General features: G+C 41.7%; 1 protein-coding gene across 1 annotated transcript; it reads right to left on the reverse strand.

The window, feature by feature from the left end:
• Positions 1–710: 710 nt before the first annotated feature.
• Psmd6 (proteasome 26S subunit, non-ATPase 6) lies at positions 711–10,966 on the reverse strand. Its single transcript, XM_051139946.1, has 8 exons — positions 10,744–10,966; positions 9,975–10,180; positions 7,208–7,353; positions 6,757–6,976; positions 6,537–6,645; positions 3,148–3,316; positions 1,022–1,099; positions 711–916 (listed from the first exon to the last, which is right to left on the reverse strand). Exons 1-8 carry the CDS (start codon positions 10,886–10,888, stop codon positions 820–822), a joined length of 1,170 nt encoding a protein of 389 aa, XP_050995903.1. The 5' UTR covers positions 10,889–10,966; the 3' UTR covers positions 711–819.
• Positions 10,967–18,394: the final 7,428 nt, after the last annotated feature.

Raw genomic sequence — 18,394 nt, forward strand, 5'->3', positions numbered from 1 at the left:
CCATTTCATTCTAATGTTTTAGCAAATCTTGCTGCCTCTACCTTGTGACCAGAACAAAATGGCACAACAAAACACTAAGCCCAACCTGCTCATCCTTTACTCAGTTTCCTCAATGGCCCCTGCCCACCCTACGCCTTACACACACATTTACATGACCTCTGCACTCTTGTAACTCACAGAAGGTTTCCTTTACAACCCATATCATGTTTATATGCTTTTGTACCTTCATAGTTCTGAACCCTTAGTTTAGAAGGCACAATTTTGTTTACTTCATGATCACTGCACTCCTATTTTTCAAAATAAATACTCATTTCACTGACATTTCTATAGGAGTTTGAGGCTCTATATTAAGTCATATTCTGGAATATAGTTCATGCCAGCTACCTAGAGGGGCAACATTTTTTGTTGTGGTGGTTGTTTTACAAGACAGTGCAAGAAAAAGTTCCTGTTTATTTTCCTTTCATATTAAGCAGGAACTGTTGAGTTGTGGTTTAGAGTACTAATAGTCCTACACTCTAAAACCAAGAGATAATGGGCTTGTGTTGCCTCTCTAAATTACTGGTAAGGCAGAATCCTAGTGACCAATTCTAACTGTAACCTTCACATCGTGGACCACACAGATAGGCAAAAGATAAAGACCATTTTTCATTAATAATTCAAGTGGCATTAGTGTACCCAATACTTAAAAACATCTATGTTTAGGAAAGAACTAATCAGAAACAATGGCATATTTATTTGATGCTGTTGAAGTGCGTACACAGTGAAGAAAGTTATGAAAGCTTCAAGTAACATCTGTAGGGAATACATTTTTAGGTGGTTTTACATGTTAATCACTCTGGATAACTTCTGAACCCTGTTTAGCAGCAAGTCTCCTTTCTTGATGGTTTCTTGGTACTGCCAGTTCTTGCTATCAGGTCTATAAATAAAGTAAAGGGAAAAAATGAATTATTTAGCAGCCACATGACTCCATGGCAAGAGCTGACCTACTTGTACACAGTGGCCCATGAACTCTCCCATATACCTGTTGGTTTCTACTATTTCATTGACTTTATCGATTTTGCAGTGTAGTCTTCCAGCAGCAATAAATCTGGACAGTTCCCTGATTCACAAAAAGAAAAAAACAATATACCATTAGTTTCAGAAAACTCATAAAAACAAAAGAAAATGGAACTCTGCCTTACAGATGAGATTTCATTTTCTTCAAGACTTCAGCCAAAACATACATAGCAGTGACATCCCTGATTTGTTGCAATCTTGAGTCATCTACTAGAATAACCCTGGCCCTAGAAGTATCAAAAACTACCACAAGTATAGATAAAAAGTGCTCAGAGGAAAATGAGACAGAGGAATAAACTTCTAGAATCAACAAATCCCAAGCCCAAAAAAACCTGTACTGGAAAAGCACCCTGTTTCCTTTCCAACCCAGTCTAGTTTCCTCCCCTCACTTCCTTATGCTGTCCCACAACACAAATGAAAAACAAAACCTGCTTTGAATCCACTTCTCCACGAGACTTAAACACTACTACAGCAGCTCTTAAAGCTACTGTCACTTTAGTACACCACCTGGTAAGCTAAGCACTGACTGGGTCATCTTGCACTGCTCCTTAATCCTAGTGAAGGCTGTAAGAAACTAAAGGAAGAGCAACTGTAACCTGAGCTTAAGGGTGCTGCAGCAGGCTAATTCCTTCCATGAGTCCATGCCAGCCAGGGCTACAGAACCAGACAGACAGACAGACAGACAGACAGACAGACAGACAGACACACACACACACACACACACACACACACACACACACACACACACACAGTTTAGTCGCAGAGTGAAAGAAGAAAGCACATGAAACTTTCACAAGCCACTCCTTCTACCAGCACAAGAGAAACACACCTGACAAATCTTCCATGGTGACACACCTGGACTTCAGAGCAGATGATTTCAGAAGTAAAACAAAAGCAAAACATGGGGTACTGTCCTATGCTGTTAAGGGTCGCTTAAAAAGCTATGAATCCCTCAATGGGGCTTACAGTTATTTAAGGTCTATACATTTCAGTGAAGGTAAACTCTGCTATAAAGCAAAGCCTAAACAAGTACTTGAAAGATCTTAGCGACATCTCTTGATGTCTGAAACTTGCCTGGAAGTGATGTGATGTGTTCAGAACGTGCACAAAATAAAAATCACTGTACTATTTATAATTTCTTTATAATTAAAAAATACATGCCACAGAAGAGAATGGTAAGGTTAAATGAAAAGCAACTTAATTTTAGCCATCACTTTTCCATTCTGGACTGTGGACAAATCATCAACACGTACCACAGACATCTTTAACCACACTAAAATTGTCTCTTCCCTATTGAACAGTCCAGTTATTATCTAGGTTCCCTTACTATTTAAGACACAGCATGTAACCATGTTGCTCTCACGGTAAAAACCCTCCAATGGCATCCCATAGCACACAGATCCAAATTCCATGCTCTACACAATGAACTATAAAGCCCTAAGTCAACTGCTATACCTCAACTATGGCACAGCCATGCTAGAAATTAGTTTTTTAGATCTTGCCAGTATCTAAATTTGCTCTCATCTTTAAGCTGTTTGGCTATTTTTCCTTTTCCACGTAAGGAGATTTTTCACATGGCTGACATTTCTCATGTCGGAACAAAGCTGACCTCCTCAGGCATGCCATATCTAAAGCGAACAGTTCCCACTGTATATAGACTCCTGTATTGTTATTTGAGCGAAAGTGAACAAAGAGATCTACAACAGCTCCAAACATGAACAGCTCAGCATGTGTTGAATCAGTGATTCCAGGAGTCAGGCCCACATTTTGTCATCAACCTAATGAAAATTATTACTCCAACATTATCAGAGGAAATACCACTAAGTATAACGTATAAAATGAGGCCTGGGCAGCACTATGAGCACAGTGCAGTGTGGTCTTCTGCACCCGCATGAAACTGGTGCAATTACTTAAGCAAAGCACTTTCCATGCCTTGCTTTTCTCATCTCACTGGAAACTGTATCCCAAGGAAGGCAGACAAGGACAGATGCTTCTGTTAAAATAACACTTCAGAAATGTTCATCCTTAAAATTGAGGGAGGCAATGTAAATTCAGAAAATGTAGAAGGCAGTTTAGATTTGTTAAACTTACTGGTCAATGAATTCCACACCGACACCGAATGCTTCTGCCATATAGCCAAGGGTTAATGACCTATATGATTCCAGCAGCTGGCTGTATGCATGAATTCTCATTTCTCTTACATAGTATCGGTAATGAGGTGCAAAAAGCCAATCCTTTTTCATTTCCTGTTCCACGATTGCTACAATAAATAAGATGACAAATTACCAGTCTTCCTCTCTTAAGACATTAGGCCCAGGAGCTTTGAGTCCAGTATACATCGCTATCCATCCAATAACAATGGGCAAAGCAGCAAAGACAGGTTGACCATGGAACTGTCACCAGATTATGGCATTGGGGAACATTTTATATACTGAAGCAAAATTCAGTAACTTTCACTTACAATTATAACAGAAACAGGAGAGACACTGATAAATGAAAGACAAACCCAAAAAGAGACATTTTTATAAAGTCACAAAACAAGTATAAAGAGTGATGAAGCCTATTATAAAAAAACAAAGTTTGAGAATAAATTATTATAAGCTACACGGTTTGTGTATCAGTACAAATAATTTGATAACAAAATTGAGTAAAGTGTATATAGGATACTAATGAGCAAATCATAGGAATATAAATTATCTTACTAAATATTATATACTTCTGCTCTGGTTATTAACCCATGATGCTAGATTAATAAGTTCTGTAAAGAAAATGGCAGTGGCAGCATGGTAGGGAAGCCCTCCCTGGGGCAGTGCCTAAAAAGAACTCTGAGAAACTGAATAAGCAAAAATTATTAGACAGCAATGTTAATAAGTACAGCCTTAGAAATAAAAAGATAGTCCCACAGTATAACTAAGCTGAGAAATAAGAAAGATTGCAAAATGTAAGGGGGTGGAGACAAGGTGAACAAGGGAAGTTAGTATGAATAAGTTGAAAATCTAAGGAAAAGCAAGAATTTTGGGTTTTCTGTTTGGCAGTTAATTTTTTTTTATAATGAGGGTAAAGAGTGAGGTTCAAACATACTGTGACACTGTTCAAGTTCGATCTGCACATCAGACAATCAAAGATATCAGAGAAGTGTCAGGCATGGGTCTAGTATTTGACAAAGGTTTAGGACTAGAACTAGAAATGTGTAGTACACAGCCATCCAGATATATTTCCTAAAAGAAGACTGAGACAAGGCATGGGCAACCAAAAGCAGTTAGTCACTGAGAAGTCTTGTAGAAGGGAAGGTCCAAAGAAATCAGAAGTCCTGAAAAATGAAGGATGCCCAGGGACCCGTGAGGCAGGATGGGATCAGGCTACTAGGATGGTGTGTACACTCTCACCAGCAATAAAGTGCCTATGACAAATAAAATTTCCATTTTCTTCTCAAACTGCCTAAAATTCTACTAAAATATGGAGATGGGAGTCTTTCAAATACTATAAAATAATGAGAAGCATAAATGGTATGCACACAAACTGGCACAATGTTTCTAGGGGGCAGCATGGTCAAAGTGTATTGATATTTATGCAAAACTCAATCTCTTAGACTCCACCTAAGGAAGTAAGTGGGGCAGCAGCACTAGCTGCATGTTCAAAACAAGATGACTTTTACAGGGTTGAGTTGAAACCATAAAGATTTTCAAAATGAGATGTAATATAAATTATTTTATTTTTCAATAAAAATGTGTTAAAAAAAAAAAAAAGATTTTCAACCAGTAGACAATAAATTCAGCAACACAGTACACTTGGGAGCCCTTCAACAACTGGAAGCTCTATGCAACTTGACTTGGTTAAACACTGTGTACTTAGTCCATGAAAGCCACTTACACTACTTGATGGCAAAAGCCCACTGTTGGTCCAGTAACAAGAAAAGTTTCTTCACACCACACTGTGAAGAGAACAAGCAGGCTGGAGAACAGCCTATGACCTATCCCCACAACATGTAGACATTGCTTAGTATTTTATGAATGCCTCTGAAGGACATCCAGAAACTTGATATCAACTGCTGCCTGGAGAAAACACTTGCAACACCATGTTAGTGCTTTAGAGGACCCTGATACAAGGTTGTCTATTGCATACCTGACTTGTTTTAATTGTTAAAGTATTAAGGATTATACTTAAAGTATGAAAGGATTATGTAAATAAAGGTGTATGGTTTGGGCGAGGGTAAGACAATGCTTTTCACTTGTGGTTATACTCAGTTTCTAGAAACAATCACACACTACCTGGCAGAGGATTCTACTCCCATTTCAGCTGAAGTGTTTTAAACACATTAGTCTATGAGACTTAGAGAATCTGTCTCACAAAACCCAACAAGTTTTATGTGGCTCATTAGTGCCAATAAAAGACAAGAACTTTATTGCCTTGTGCATTTAACACACTTGGGAAGTGTATAGATTTATTAAATCTAAAACCTTTCACCCAAAACTATTTGAACAAAAGGTTGATGGTAAGCATGGGGTGAATGGAAAAGGCTGAATACCCAACACTCAGAAGCTGCCAAAGCCACGGATTTCACTAGAAAGATCACACGCCTCCCTACAGAAACAGCACCATCATTTGTCACCCTATTTCCCACAAAGACCTCTTTAGACAAATAATTTTTTGCAATCTATAGCATATGTGAGAGAATACACATCAATGCATGTTAGGATCCTTCGTAAGTTTTGAGGCAATAACTTGGGAAGGACGCCCTCTATGATCTTAATAATTTAGTCACCAGCAACAAGCCAAATGGCCAAGAGTGAGTACAGTTGCTCTAAAAGAAGCAAACTGATGTCCACTGGGCTCTGTAAACTAGCTGTGAAGAACTCAAGCACTTCTCACAGACTATGTTTTTAATCCACAGGCCTAGAAATTACACTAAAAAAAAAAAAGTCCTTGAATGCAGTGATGACTATTTAATATCAAATGGGACTAGGAATTCCCTACATCCTTCACCATATACCTAAAATATTTGCTATATTCCTTGTGACTAAACCTCACAGTCAGGCAAACTGTCAAAGAGACAGACAACAAATATTTTTAGGCTTTGCTAACCACATAGCTCTTTGTCATATATTCTTATTCTATTGGTTTCAACACTGCATTTAAAAACAAAGACAAAAATTTAAAAAAGGCCAGTGAGATAGCTCAGCAGGTAAAGGCATCTACCGCCAAGCCTGATGGCCCCAGATCAATCCCCAGGACGCACATGACGGAAAGAAGCAACCCCTGAACATTGTCTTCTTTCGCACATGCATCAAACACGTATGTACACATCATTCTTATATTTGGGGAAGTATGAAAACACATTGAGTTTGCTGACCTTCCTCTAAGCAAAATAGACAGAAATTAAGACCTGCAGCTATCAATCCAGTGCATCTGTTACCCGTGAAGACCCAGCTTTGCTCATTTACTACATGATCAGAAGCTGAAGACAGATAAACAAGCCTTACCTAATGACTGGAAGAAAACTGAGTACCGGCATTCATAGAGAGAAAACAGGTACTGCCGAACTGCTGGAAGACTGTGTAACACTTCAAGAATCTCTGCTCCTTTAATGACCTGGGTATCAAAACAAGCAACAATAAAAACCAAACACTTTAATGATTTTTGTTTTTAAATTAGGAAAGCATGAAACTGTCTTTAAAATGGTATTAAGGTTTCATTTATTACCTTTTCCCTGAGATCTGGTCTTTCTAAGGCAATCATACTGACGTAAACAGTGTAAGTCACAAATGTCTTGTAATCCATGAGCTCATAGGATGTAAATGTAGAAACTGTGTCGAGAAAGAGCTCCGCTGCCTGTTTGAAGTCACGGATAGCCACACAATACAAACCTTGGTACACTTTCAGCCTGTTTCGCCTGTCCCAGTCTCCACCTTCTTCTATTAGGCTACAAATAACACAAAAGAAACACAAAAGGTTAATTCTTAAAGGTTTTTTTGGGGTGGGGTGTTTGTTTTGTTTTGCTTTTTAAGGCTTTTAAATGAAGCATTTCAGTCAGTAAAGTTAACTTTTTGACCAAACTCCATGGTTGTAAACAAAATAAAATGGGGAAATGTGGGCTTGTCAACTTATTATTACAGCCCATAACCTCTAGAGTCATACCCACTGCTAAATGTACCTTTTGGCCTTTTCTGTGTTTCGAGTGATGAGGTCATTATCCATATAAAAGAGGCCGATCCTTAGGAGATAGAATACAATATCCAGTCGGTGACCCAGGGCCACAGTCTTATCATACGTCTTTCGAAAGGCTGTGAGAGCTCCCTCCTGTCAAATTCAAGACCAAAGGGGAGAAAAATAGACAATTTAGCAAAGCCATCATCTTCCTGAATTGTCCTGAAAGAGTGCTTGGGGAAACAGAAAGTAGAGCTAACATGAGACGGTGGTGAAAGGGTCATTGTTTCTTCAGCTGAGGAAAGGGTATATTTCACACTGAGAACAACATATGAAAAACACATAGTATACAATGTGTTTCTGCCTTCAACAATTACATACTTCTAAGTGAGTTCACTATAAATTATTGATAATTTTAAGAGACTCGTGTCACTGATTATTAAAACACACAGAATACATGCATATACAATTTCATCTCAAAGATCTGAAATAAAGCAATTCTACTGTTGTACAAGAACCCTGATAAAATCGCATGTTTATACTTGCTGTTTTTCAGAGCATGACTGGCTAGTCTGTCTCACAATTATTAGTCACACTTCATAATGTATAAAAGGGATAGTCAGAGCCGCAGCAGGTGCTCCTAGTACCCAGACCTGGGTATGCAGTCCTATTCCTTCCTCACTAGGGAACCAGGGATTTAGGGAAAAACAATGATTCCAAGTTTGCAGACTGAAGTTAAAATAGCAGGTGAGTTTATGCCATCTTGTAACAAAAATAAAAGGTATCTGGGAGCTCACATTAAAAGGATAATGAGACTGTCTTAAAGGGACCTCCCTAACAAATCAACAACAAACTAAGCATCATAAAATCACTCATGATAAATATAATAATAAAAAAAACCACTACATCCACTAAACTGAACTTATTTTAAGGAGAATGCTGCTGAACCAACATAGAAGAAATACAGCGTTCACACACAAGCATCACCCGATGCTGACTCAGCCCGTATTCTTGATAAAATTCAGGGCTTGGTGCAAAGTCTTCAAGCCTCTCGTTCACATACCCTGATTACTCTTTGAAACCAAGCCATACTCGTGCCACGCTTTGCTTCTTTCTATAGCTCCAAGTCTTTAAAATGACCAAATACTAAATTTTAAATTGTTAAAAAATCCTTTAAAATCGTTTACAATTTAAGGCCTTCCTTTGGGATGGTGTCTACGTCTCTAATCAGCACTAAGAAGAAAGACATTATCCTATTTCACATAAGGAAACAAGCCGTAGTAGAAATACAGCCAAACCATCTGATCCAAGAGCTCATACTATTTTAAATATTGGAACCATGTCATCCTGTATGTAAATACCAAAGAGTGAATCTAATATTAGGATTATGTAGAATAACTGGGCCCGCATGGGAAAATAAATGTTCACTGCCCCAGAAATTTCACCTCCCGGACTAATCAGTCTCTTAAGAAACACTGGTGGTGGTGGTGGTGGTATACACCTTTAAATCCCAGCACTCAGGAGGCAGAGGCAGGCAGATCTATGTGAGTTTCAGGGCAGCTAGGGCTACACAGAGAAACCCTGTCTCAAAACAAACAAAAAAAGAAAGAAAAAAGAAACACTAGCATATATACACAGAAGACATGAACATGTTTTTCAGCACAGCAATTTGTTAAAGAAAAATCACTATCACAGCTGCTTAAAGCAAAAGCAGCTGAGACAATGTGTGTATGCTATGAGAGCTACTCAGACAGTGCATTAGGCAACAGTGAACCAGAGTTAACAAGTTCTCTCAAATGCAATTATAGATGAAAGGAAGATGAGGACCCGTGGAGCACACAGCTCAAGCACATAAAATGTGTTCACTAGTTTTCTACAAGACAACCACATGCATGTGCATAACTGTACAATGAAAGAGACAGACGACTTGGTTATCATCTCTCAAGGCATAGGATGAGGGAAAGCTAAGCAACTGCAATCATTCAATGACAAATATTACTAATGTAAATCTTTTTAGATTTATGTCTGAGTGTGTTGCCTGTCCTTCCGTATGTCTGGACACTGTGTGCTTGCCTGGTGTGCCAGTGGAGGTCAGAAGAGGTTCGGGTTAAATCCCCAGGAACTGGAATTTAAGAGAGCTGTATGCTGTCATAGGGTGCTGGGAATCAAACCTGGGTGTTTTCAACCAGACCCATCACTGCAGCCCCCTACTGTAAACCTTTTAAAATGTACAACAAATGCTTCCCAAGCGAATAAGTGAACTACTGAGAATGCCCCCAATGTGGTGAACAGACTGAGTAAAACCTCTAGTCGTGCCCTTGTTTTATCCTGGATATTATTTTTTATTATTTTCAGGTATGTAGGGGTGGGGTTACACATGAGGCCAGGTGCCCTTGGAGGCTAGAGGCATCAGACACTTTGCAGGAGTTGTGAGCCTCTGGATGTGGGTGCTGGGAGCTAAACTTAGGTCCTGTCTCCAAGATGGCCTTGGAGTATGCACTCTTAAGCCTCAGAGTCATCTCTCTAGCCCCATGTACATTTGCTTTTAATGACAGAGAACTGAGGACTAGTGCACACCTGGCTACTGTTAAGAGAAGGGAGTCGGTGCTGCGACATTAACATGTACTTCCTGTCTTTGTACTGACCCTTCAGTACAGGCAAGCACGAGTGTCCGCCTTTAAAAAGGCATTCACTTATTCAGTGGCTTCTACCCATTTGCACTGGTCCCCGACGTCAGTCTGTACCTCCAGAGAGGAGAGAGCAGCTGCACTGACCTTGTCACCTATCAGACAGAGGTACTCTGCTTTTGCCATCATTGCATCTCGAATTTCACTTTCTCCCAGATTCTTCTCTGCATCCTCCAACTCCTCATCCAAGCGTTTCAACTCTTCTTCATTCGCCTTCTTCATTTTACTGAGGAGATCCATGTCCATCTGCCAGTCGAGGGATTTACACAAGGCTTCATAGTAAGGAGCCATATCTAAAAGTCAAGAATCACGCACTGTGAGGCCGCTTGTTAGTATCTGCTTGTTTCTTCCCAGCCCACCAAAGGTCAGCCAGCAGGCGCCTACCCACCGTGGACCTGGGGTAACCTGGGGTGACCGAGCTACGGTTCTGCCTATGTGGGAAGCCTGCTTGAGAGTCAATCTTACAGGTGTGATCTCTACTAAGGCTGCAGGGGTTGGATTTGCTCTGGCCGGCTCCTGTTCAAGGAGTCCTCACGTCAGGCAAAGGACACATACTCGACGTGTACTGCTAGCGACAGGACCCAGTTTTCCCTTAGTAGGGAGCGAGAGGAACAAAACACTGACAAACACACTGTCAAGACAAAAGTCGCGGAGCCTTTGCTGGGATCCTAAACGCTACAAGTTCCTGAGGCTGTCCCCGAGCAGTCGCCAGCGGGGAAGAACCCACTGAGGCAAGCTCCTTTCGGCGCCAGGAGGACTCCCTATGGTTTTCCCCAAAACCCCAATGGAAGACACCCAGGCAGGCACCCCGAACCGCCCCGGCCTAGGCCGCTGACTCGGCGCTCGCTGGCCTCACTGTTTTCCCGGACGGCCGCCATCAGCTCCTCGCGCACCGCCGCATCCCCGCGGTGCTCCGGCAGGCTAAGCAGAAAGCGCAGCTGCGCAATGCGCAGGTCGGGGTTCTTGGGAAGACCCTCTTCCTCTAGGTTTTCCAGCGGCATGGCAACGGCAGAGAAGCGAGCCGAGGGACCTGAAAGCCGTCCTGGACCGCCAGCGGAAGCGGGAGGAGTCGGCGGGGAAGGCGCCCGGGACCGCCAGCCTGACTTCCGGTCGCTGCTCTGTCTCCGCCGCCTGCAGCGTCACCTGCTGGATATCGGCAGGAGCACCTGGCTGAGCTTTTTCTTATTTTAGCCGCCTCTGAGGTCAGAGTTGGACCCTGCCTTTATTTCTTGAATCTCTTCTCTCTTCCTTTTAACTATTTTACTTTTAACTATTTTACTTCTGTTACTTTTGCAACTGATAGGATCTGTAAATCCTCTAAGAACTAGAAAATATAATACAAATGAGAGAAACAACTCAGCAAGCAAACTAGGACAGAAAGAGGTTTAAAACATGGTCAGCCAAGGTTACATAACAATTACATGGCAAGGCCTGAATAAAACATATTTTCTTTACCTTTAAATCCATATTCTTTCCTGTTCTAAGAAAAGGCATCCCATATTTCCTAGTTTTAATTCAATGACATCTAAAAAACAAAACAAAAATGCTTTTACACTATTTGTGTGTGTACATCTTGGGATAGTCTTTAGAATGGGTAATAGTTACATAAAAGCCCAGTGTGGCACTTGAATGAGAAATGTTCCACTGTGGAACAGTTATTTGAACACATGGTCCTCAATGGTGGTGCTGTTTGGACACATTAAGGAACCTTTAGAAGGTGTAGGGAACACCTCACTGAGAATAGGCTTTGAGAGTTTCTGGCCTCACCCTATTGTCAGTTCTTTCTCTGTTTTCTGTGTGTGAATAAAGTTGTGATCTCCCAGCTTCCTGCTCTGGTCAACTTCTTCCAAGTCTCTCCCATTGTTAAGGATTCTTTGAAATTGCAAGCCAAATTAAACTCATAAGCTGCTTTTGGTCAGGGCATTTTATCACAGCAACAAAAAGTAATCGATACACCCACTGGATGGATTCACTCTCCTTTACTTTTCTTAGGCCCTGAAGTTGAGACACTGTAAGCAGCACTGCCCCCAGGAGAATCTTACCCATAGGAACTTAAAGCCAGGACTTTGGTCTCAGATCTTGAACTCTGCACTAAGCACAGACTTCTAGGCTACTTTTGGACACAAGCTGAATTCTTTCTGTAGCTGATCTCCTATGCTGACCTAAAACTCTCCTGGGTCCTGATGATCTACACAGGGTGTGAGGATTCAGGAGTCACACTCTGTGTGATGGCGACCCACACACATGAATTACGTTGAGAGTAGAATTCAGATACGCTGGGGTTGGTGCTGAGAGGCTGTCTATTTGATGCTAGCAGGATGGTATAACTTTATATGGAGACTGATCATCGGTACCCACAAGAAAGGTACTATGGAGATCATCCTAAGACACCCAGGAATGAGCATGTGCCAGGAAGAACTGGAGATTTAAATCAAGCCCCTTCATGAGTATAGGGTCTATTGTAAAGACAGGGTTCATAGTATGCGTGGAATATGAGTAAAACTGTGCCCAGAATCCACTTGAAAGCAAGCATGTGTATGAAGACTGGATTCTTAGTCCCAAAAAACAGAGACTGAATGGCCACAGCTTTAGCAAAGAAATTCAAGTTTGCACTTTCTGTGAAGACCAATCTTAGTGGCAATCATGTTAGGCTTTAATTCTAGCAACTGGGAAGGAGAGGCAGGCAAAGTTTGAGGTCAGCCTGGTCTTCATAGTGAAGTTTCAGGCCAGCCGGGGTAACATAGTGAGACCCTGACTTTAAAAAAAGAAGAAATCTGTCTAAAGACACTGCCTAGCCAATGATATCAACGTCTAGTGAGACTCTTCTTCACCTTGGATGAAGTTCACAGACAGATGGGAATCAGGAGAACTGCCTTAGCACTGTACTTTGTCTTGCAGCCCCAACCTGCTTATTAGGTTTAAACTCGAAAAAAAATCCCTGGGGCATGGACCATGGTCCCCTTCCCCACATCACCAGCACTAGTGCTGGAGACCTGAATGGACCCATTTTCTTCCAAAGTGTGTTTTGGTCACTTCTGGCACCGTGATAAAATACCTGGGGGAAGAAGAAACTGAAAATATTTACTCTGGCCTCTGATAAAGCTATACCTTCAAGAGAATGCCCCAGTGACTCAATATATCTACACTTTCTATGGTAGTTTGAAAGAAAATGACCCCCCCCCCCACAGGACCACAGGGAGTGACACTATTAGGAAGTGTGGCCTTGGAGTAGGCGTGGTTTTGATGGAGGTGTGCAGGACTATGAGGTGGTCTTTGAGGTCTTAGAAGCTCGAGCCATTTCACTTCCTACTGCCTGTCATTGTAAATCCAGATGTAGAACTCTCAGCTCCTATTCCAGCAATTTCCAGAAATTTGCTCAATCAGAGCTGGTCAATACCCAGAAAGTAACACCAATGAGCCAGTTCACACCAATGCCAGATTTTTTTTTCCTTTTGATTATTCAAGACAGGGTTTCTCTGTGTAATCTTGGCTGTCCTGAACTTACTTTGTAGACTGGGCTGGCCATGAATGTAGTCCTGGCTATCCTGGACTCGCTGGCCTTAGACTCACAGTGATTCATCTGTCTCTGCGTCCCTGGGTGCTGGCATTAAAGGCATGCACTACCATACCCGGCTCTAATGCCAGATTTGGAGAGATGCAACAAAGCACAATTGACAGGGCAGCCAGAGGTTGGAAGCAATTCTGGGGTACATCACGATACAGACCTTGCAAACACCGAATCACCTCCAGAGATCTCTCATGCCTACTGAACTTCCCCCAAATCAGTGACTCCTGACAGCATGTCACAGGCTGGAAGCAGTTTGGGGCTGTATCATGGTACAAGACCTTGAAAATACCAGGTCACCTCCTAGACAGCCCGCATGCCTAGTGAGGTCCCTTAACAGGGTAGCTCTTGGCATGTAAGCTAGGCCCAATGCAATGTTTTCCTTTATAAGACTTGTAGTGGTCATGGTGTCTAACAGCAATGAAATACTAAGAGACCTTTTACTAGCCCATTCAACTGTGAACTCAGGGCATTAACAAATTGATCAAGTTAGTCTTCTTATGAGTCAATCACTTCTCACTAGCACTAGCATCTGGGGACCAAGCTTTTCATAACAGGAGCTTTCATAAAGCATTTTGTATCCAAACATCAACAGGGTGATTATCAAATGCATTGCCTCCATATTGGGGTCCTAATAGTGTGAGCTCTGTCTGGTAGAAAAACAAAACAAAACCATGAATGACAACAGCCATTCAGAGTTTTCCTCTCTTATTTTACTTATTAATTAATTAATTAATTTATTTATTTATAATGTATGAGAAGACTGAGTCAGCTGATCCTTGAGACTCATTGTCCTGGCTTAAGAAGGCAAAGGAAGTGGGAGTATGCTGTGGGCAGCCATTGGGGCAAGTAGCAGGATGGGAACCAGGCCCTAGTGGTTCCAGCATCAAGACACATGCAAAGGAAATGCCCCCCACCACACATGGTTACTCATTTTATCCATTCTTCTCACTTTAGTGAGATGCAAGTTTATAGTAGCTACCTTATAAATGAGCTTGCTTTAAAAATTACATGAACACATGATGCACATTTCAGCTCTTAATAACTCAGGAATCAAGTATTTAACTTCAAGCTAAGGTGCTAGCTCCATTGGCAAAGCTGCCAAGTGAGTACAACAATCAGAGCTGGGCCTGCAGAACCCGCATATGAAAGCAGGGCAGCACACATGGTTAAGCTTAACACTGAAGAAGCAGAACAAAAGGACCTGAGCTGCTGGAGCTCTCGCTTCTGTAGCTCAGCCTAATTGATGAGCTCCAGGCCAATGAGAGAATGTCTGAGAAAACATGCAGAAGGTTCCCAAGGAACTACATGTAATGTTGGCTGTCAGGCTTGACACAAACATGTGCTTACACACACACACAAACATATACAAGATGAAATAATTTTGCATCTTTGGGCAAGGCTCTATGGATTTATGTGTGAAGTGAAAACTTGCTGAACTGGCTGTTCGTTTGCTGTACCTCTATTACCAGACTTCACAAGCCAAGGAGCTAACTGCATTCTTTGTTTTGTTAAGGGCTGTGCTGTCTGAAGACACCTCTTTCCCAGACAGCACCATATTCCCATATAAAGATGGATATCAAATGGCTTATGAAGAATTATTACCCAAAGTTAAATAATATAGTATCTTGTGTGGTCTTTGTACTAGAATTCAAAGGGCTGGAGAGATGGTTCAAAGGTTAAGAGCACTTAATGCTGTTCTAGAGGAACAGCTCTGTAAGTCAGTTTTGGGGATCCAGTGCCCTCTTCTGGCCTGCTTGGGCACAGCATGTATATGGTGCCTTGACAGACATGAGTCAAAACACCCCTACATAAAAAGAAAAATAAATAAATGTGAAAAAAAAAAAATGGAGCTTCAATTTATTTTATTTTCAATGCTTAGTAAACCTGATCACCTCAAAGAGGAGATTCAGAAGACAGGGAAAGTCGGACTATGCACTGTACTTCCAGGAGCCTGAAGATTAGCAGTGATCCATAAAATTTCATGAGGCAACACTTCTTTATCATACTACCCTGAGTCATCAGAAAATTCTCTTTTTGAGTCATGGTAGGCACTCTTCCATGACAGTTGGCCAATGTCAGGAGAACTGGGGAACCAGACTCCCTTGACAGGAAAGGGTGCTGTTCCTGAGAAGCAAGAATTTGGCATCTTGAGAAAGCTTTCAAATAGGCAAGAACATTTCCTCCAAATTGGAAAGGAGGTCTATGCTCCAAATTAATTTATCGTCTTAGAAAAATCATAATGTAAAATTGTAGAGGCATTTTAATCCAGCAACATGGCTGCTCTAGCAAGTGATCACATCCAAAAACCTTCTATGTCTATATGACCCGGCTAAAATGCCTATATGCTCTGGATTTCAGTATGGTCTGGCTGGAATACCGTCACACCCTTAGTACATGCCTTTAATCTCAAATGATGAAGGTTTGGTTAGTCTATAGAAGGAAGCAGCGATGTTTGAAAGTAATGTTAATTGAGGGGCAGGCAAAGTGAGGAAGAGATTTGACAGAATGAGTCCAGCTCTCATGAGGATATAACAGGAAACAGAGGCTACTTAAGAGCAATGCAAGGCGAGAGAGAGAACTTTTAAATTTTTTATTATAATCTATACAGATTATATCCCAATGTTATCCCCTCACTTGTATCTTCCAGTTCCCACTCTCCCTCTCCTTTCCTCCCCATTCCCGCTCCAAGACTTCTGACAGAAAGAGACCTCCTCCCCTGACATATGACCACAACCTATCAGGTCTCATCTGGGTAGTCTGTTCCCCCTTTGGAATCTGGAAACAACCTAGATGTCCCTCAACTGAGGAATGGATAAAGAAACAGTGGTAAATTTACATAATGGAATACTACTCAGCCATTAAAAACAAGGAAATCTTGAAATTTGAGGGAAATGGAAGGAACTTGAATCAGTCATCCTGAGTGAGGTATCCCAGACCCAGAAAGACATACATGGGATATTAGCCCAACATAGATGCCCTCTGAGAGACTCCACGCAGCGGCGGATCAGGAAAGATGCTCTGACTTGCTGCTGGACTCCAGGTGGAGCTATGAAAGTGGTAAGGAAGAATAGGGAGGACAGAAGAACCAAGAGGGTTCAGGAGCCCCCTAAGGAGATCTTCAAGGTCATCAGATCTGGATTGGGGGCTGCTGTACAAACTATTGCACCAACCAAGGACAATGCATGTTGTAAACCTAAACACCCTGTTCAGATATAGCCAGTGGGCAGCTTGTTCTCCATGGCTGTGGAAAGAGAGGGGACTGTCTCTGACATGATCTTTGGTGCCCCCAATTTGATCACTTCCCCTTGGTTGGAAGGCCTAATGGGCACACAGAGGAAGACAAAGAGAATTTTTTATGGAGAGTTTCTTTTTTTTATTATTAATTTATTCATATTACATCTCGATTGTTAGCCCTTCCTCTGTTTCCTCCCATTCTTCCCTCCCTCCCACTTCCCCCCTTCTCCCCTCCCCTATGTCTATGATTGAGGGAGACCTCCTCCCCTATATATGCTCTTAGAATATTGGGTCTCTTCTTGGTAACTTGTTATCCTTCCTCTGAGTGCCGCCAGGCCTCCCCATCCAGGGGACGTGGTCAGAAAAGGGGCACTAGGGTTCGTGTGAGAGTCAGATCTCACTCTCCACTCAACGGTGGAGAATATCCTATTCGTCGGCTAGGTCTTGGTAGGGGTTCGAAGTTTACTGCCTATATTCTCCTTGGCTGGTGCCTTAGTTTGAGGAGGACCCCAGGACCCAGATCTGCCTGCCATAAAGTTCTTCTTGTAGGTTTCCAGGACCCTGTGGGTCCTACTATTTCCGATGGAGAGTTTCTTACCAGGACAGTTTTACAGAGACAGATGGCAGAGAGAACAAGCTCTACTCAGGTGAAGCTAGGAATGAGCCTGAGAGTGAGAAGGAGGCAGAAGATGAAAGTAGATTGCCAGAATTAGTGTGAGGCTAGGCAGAGCAATTCAGTCAGAAGCCAAGAGAAGCCAGTTTGAATTAGTCAGTTTGGAGAGGAGTTTGGGCCAGAACAGCTGAGTTGAGCCAGCAAAGAAAAGAGCTAGAAAGGCTTGGAAATAGTTCTCATCTCATTTCATCTGAGGAAATAAAAACATTTACATAAATCTAGGCATTAAAACATTCTATAAAAACATTATAAAGTAGTTTTATTGCTTACATAGAATTTTCAATTCCCAATCTACATTTTCTTCATATGTTTTCCCTTTACCACTATTGGTGATACCTTCAGCTGAAAACAACTCTAAATGTTCTCTGGAGGTGTGTTCACATGTTTATTGGAAGGAATGTTCATGAAAGGAGAGAGAGTGTGCTATATGCAAACACCTCATTGGTAAGGTCAGGCTCCTGGTATTTGTCACAAGAAGATGTGAGGAGAAATATGGACTTGCTGCACACATGGCCATCAAGTTCATTGGAAGTATATCCTGCAGTGGGTAATGTGAATCAACACAGCTCTTCAGGGATAAGAATCACATTTCCAAGGGAGTCCCAGGCTGCCTTAAATACTAAGTCCCTAGTGACTATCAGGCACTGATCTCCCTGCTTTGCTCTCTGTTGCTCCTTTCATTGTGATGGTTCTGCATTCTTATGTCATTGCTAGATGGCACTCCTTCCATACTTCCCTAGATATTAGGGGCCAGAGTGGGGGAAAATAGAGAGTAAAAGGCTACAAACACACATATAACTGAGCTATTGTCAACCTAACATCTTTACACACTTTCTCCATTCTTCGGTGATGTTTCTATGAGCACAAACTATACATTTCACTAGCTCATTTTCACTAGAACACAAAATATTAAGATTTTTCACTGTCCTAGACTCTGAAGTTTGATAAGTCTTATTTCCTCAGGCATGGCTAAATGGTTCACAATGCCGTGTCTGGCCTTTCAGATCACAGAGAGTGTATTTTATGCAATGA

This window comes from Acomys russatus, chromosome 3 (genome assembly GCF_903995435.1).
Source record: "Acomys russatus chromosome 3, mAcoRus1.1, whole genome shotgun sequence".
In the NCBI taxonomy this organism is placed as follows: Eukaryota; Metazoa; Chordata; class Mammalia; order Rodentia; family Muridae; genus Acomys; species Acomys russatus.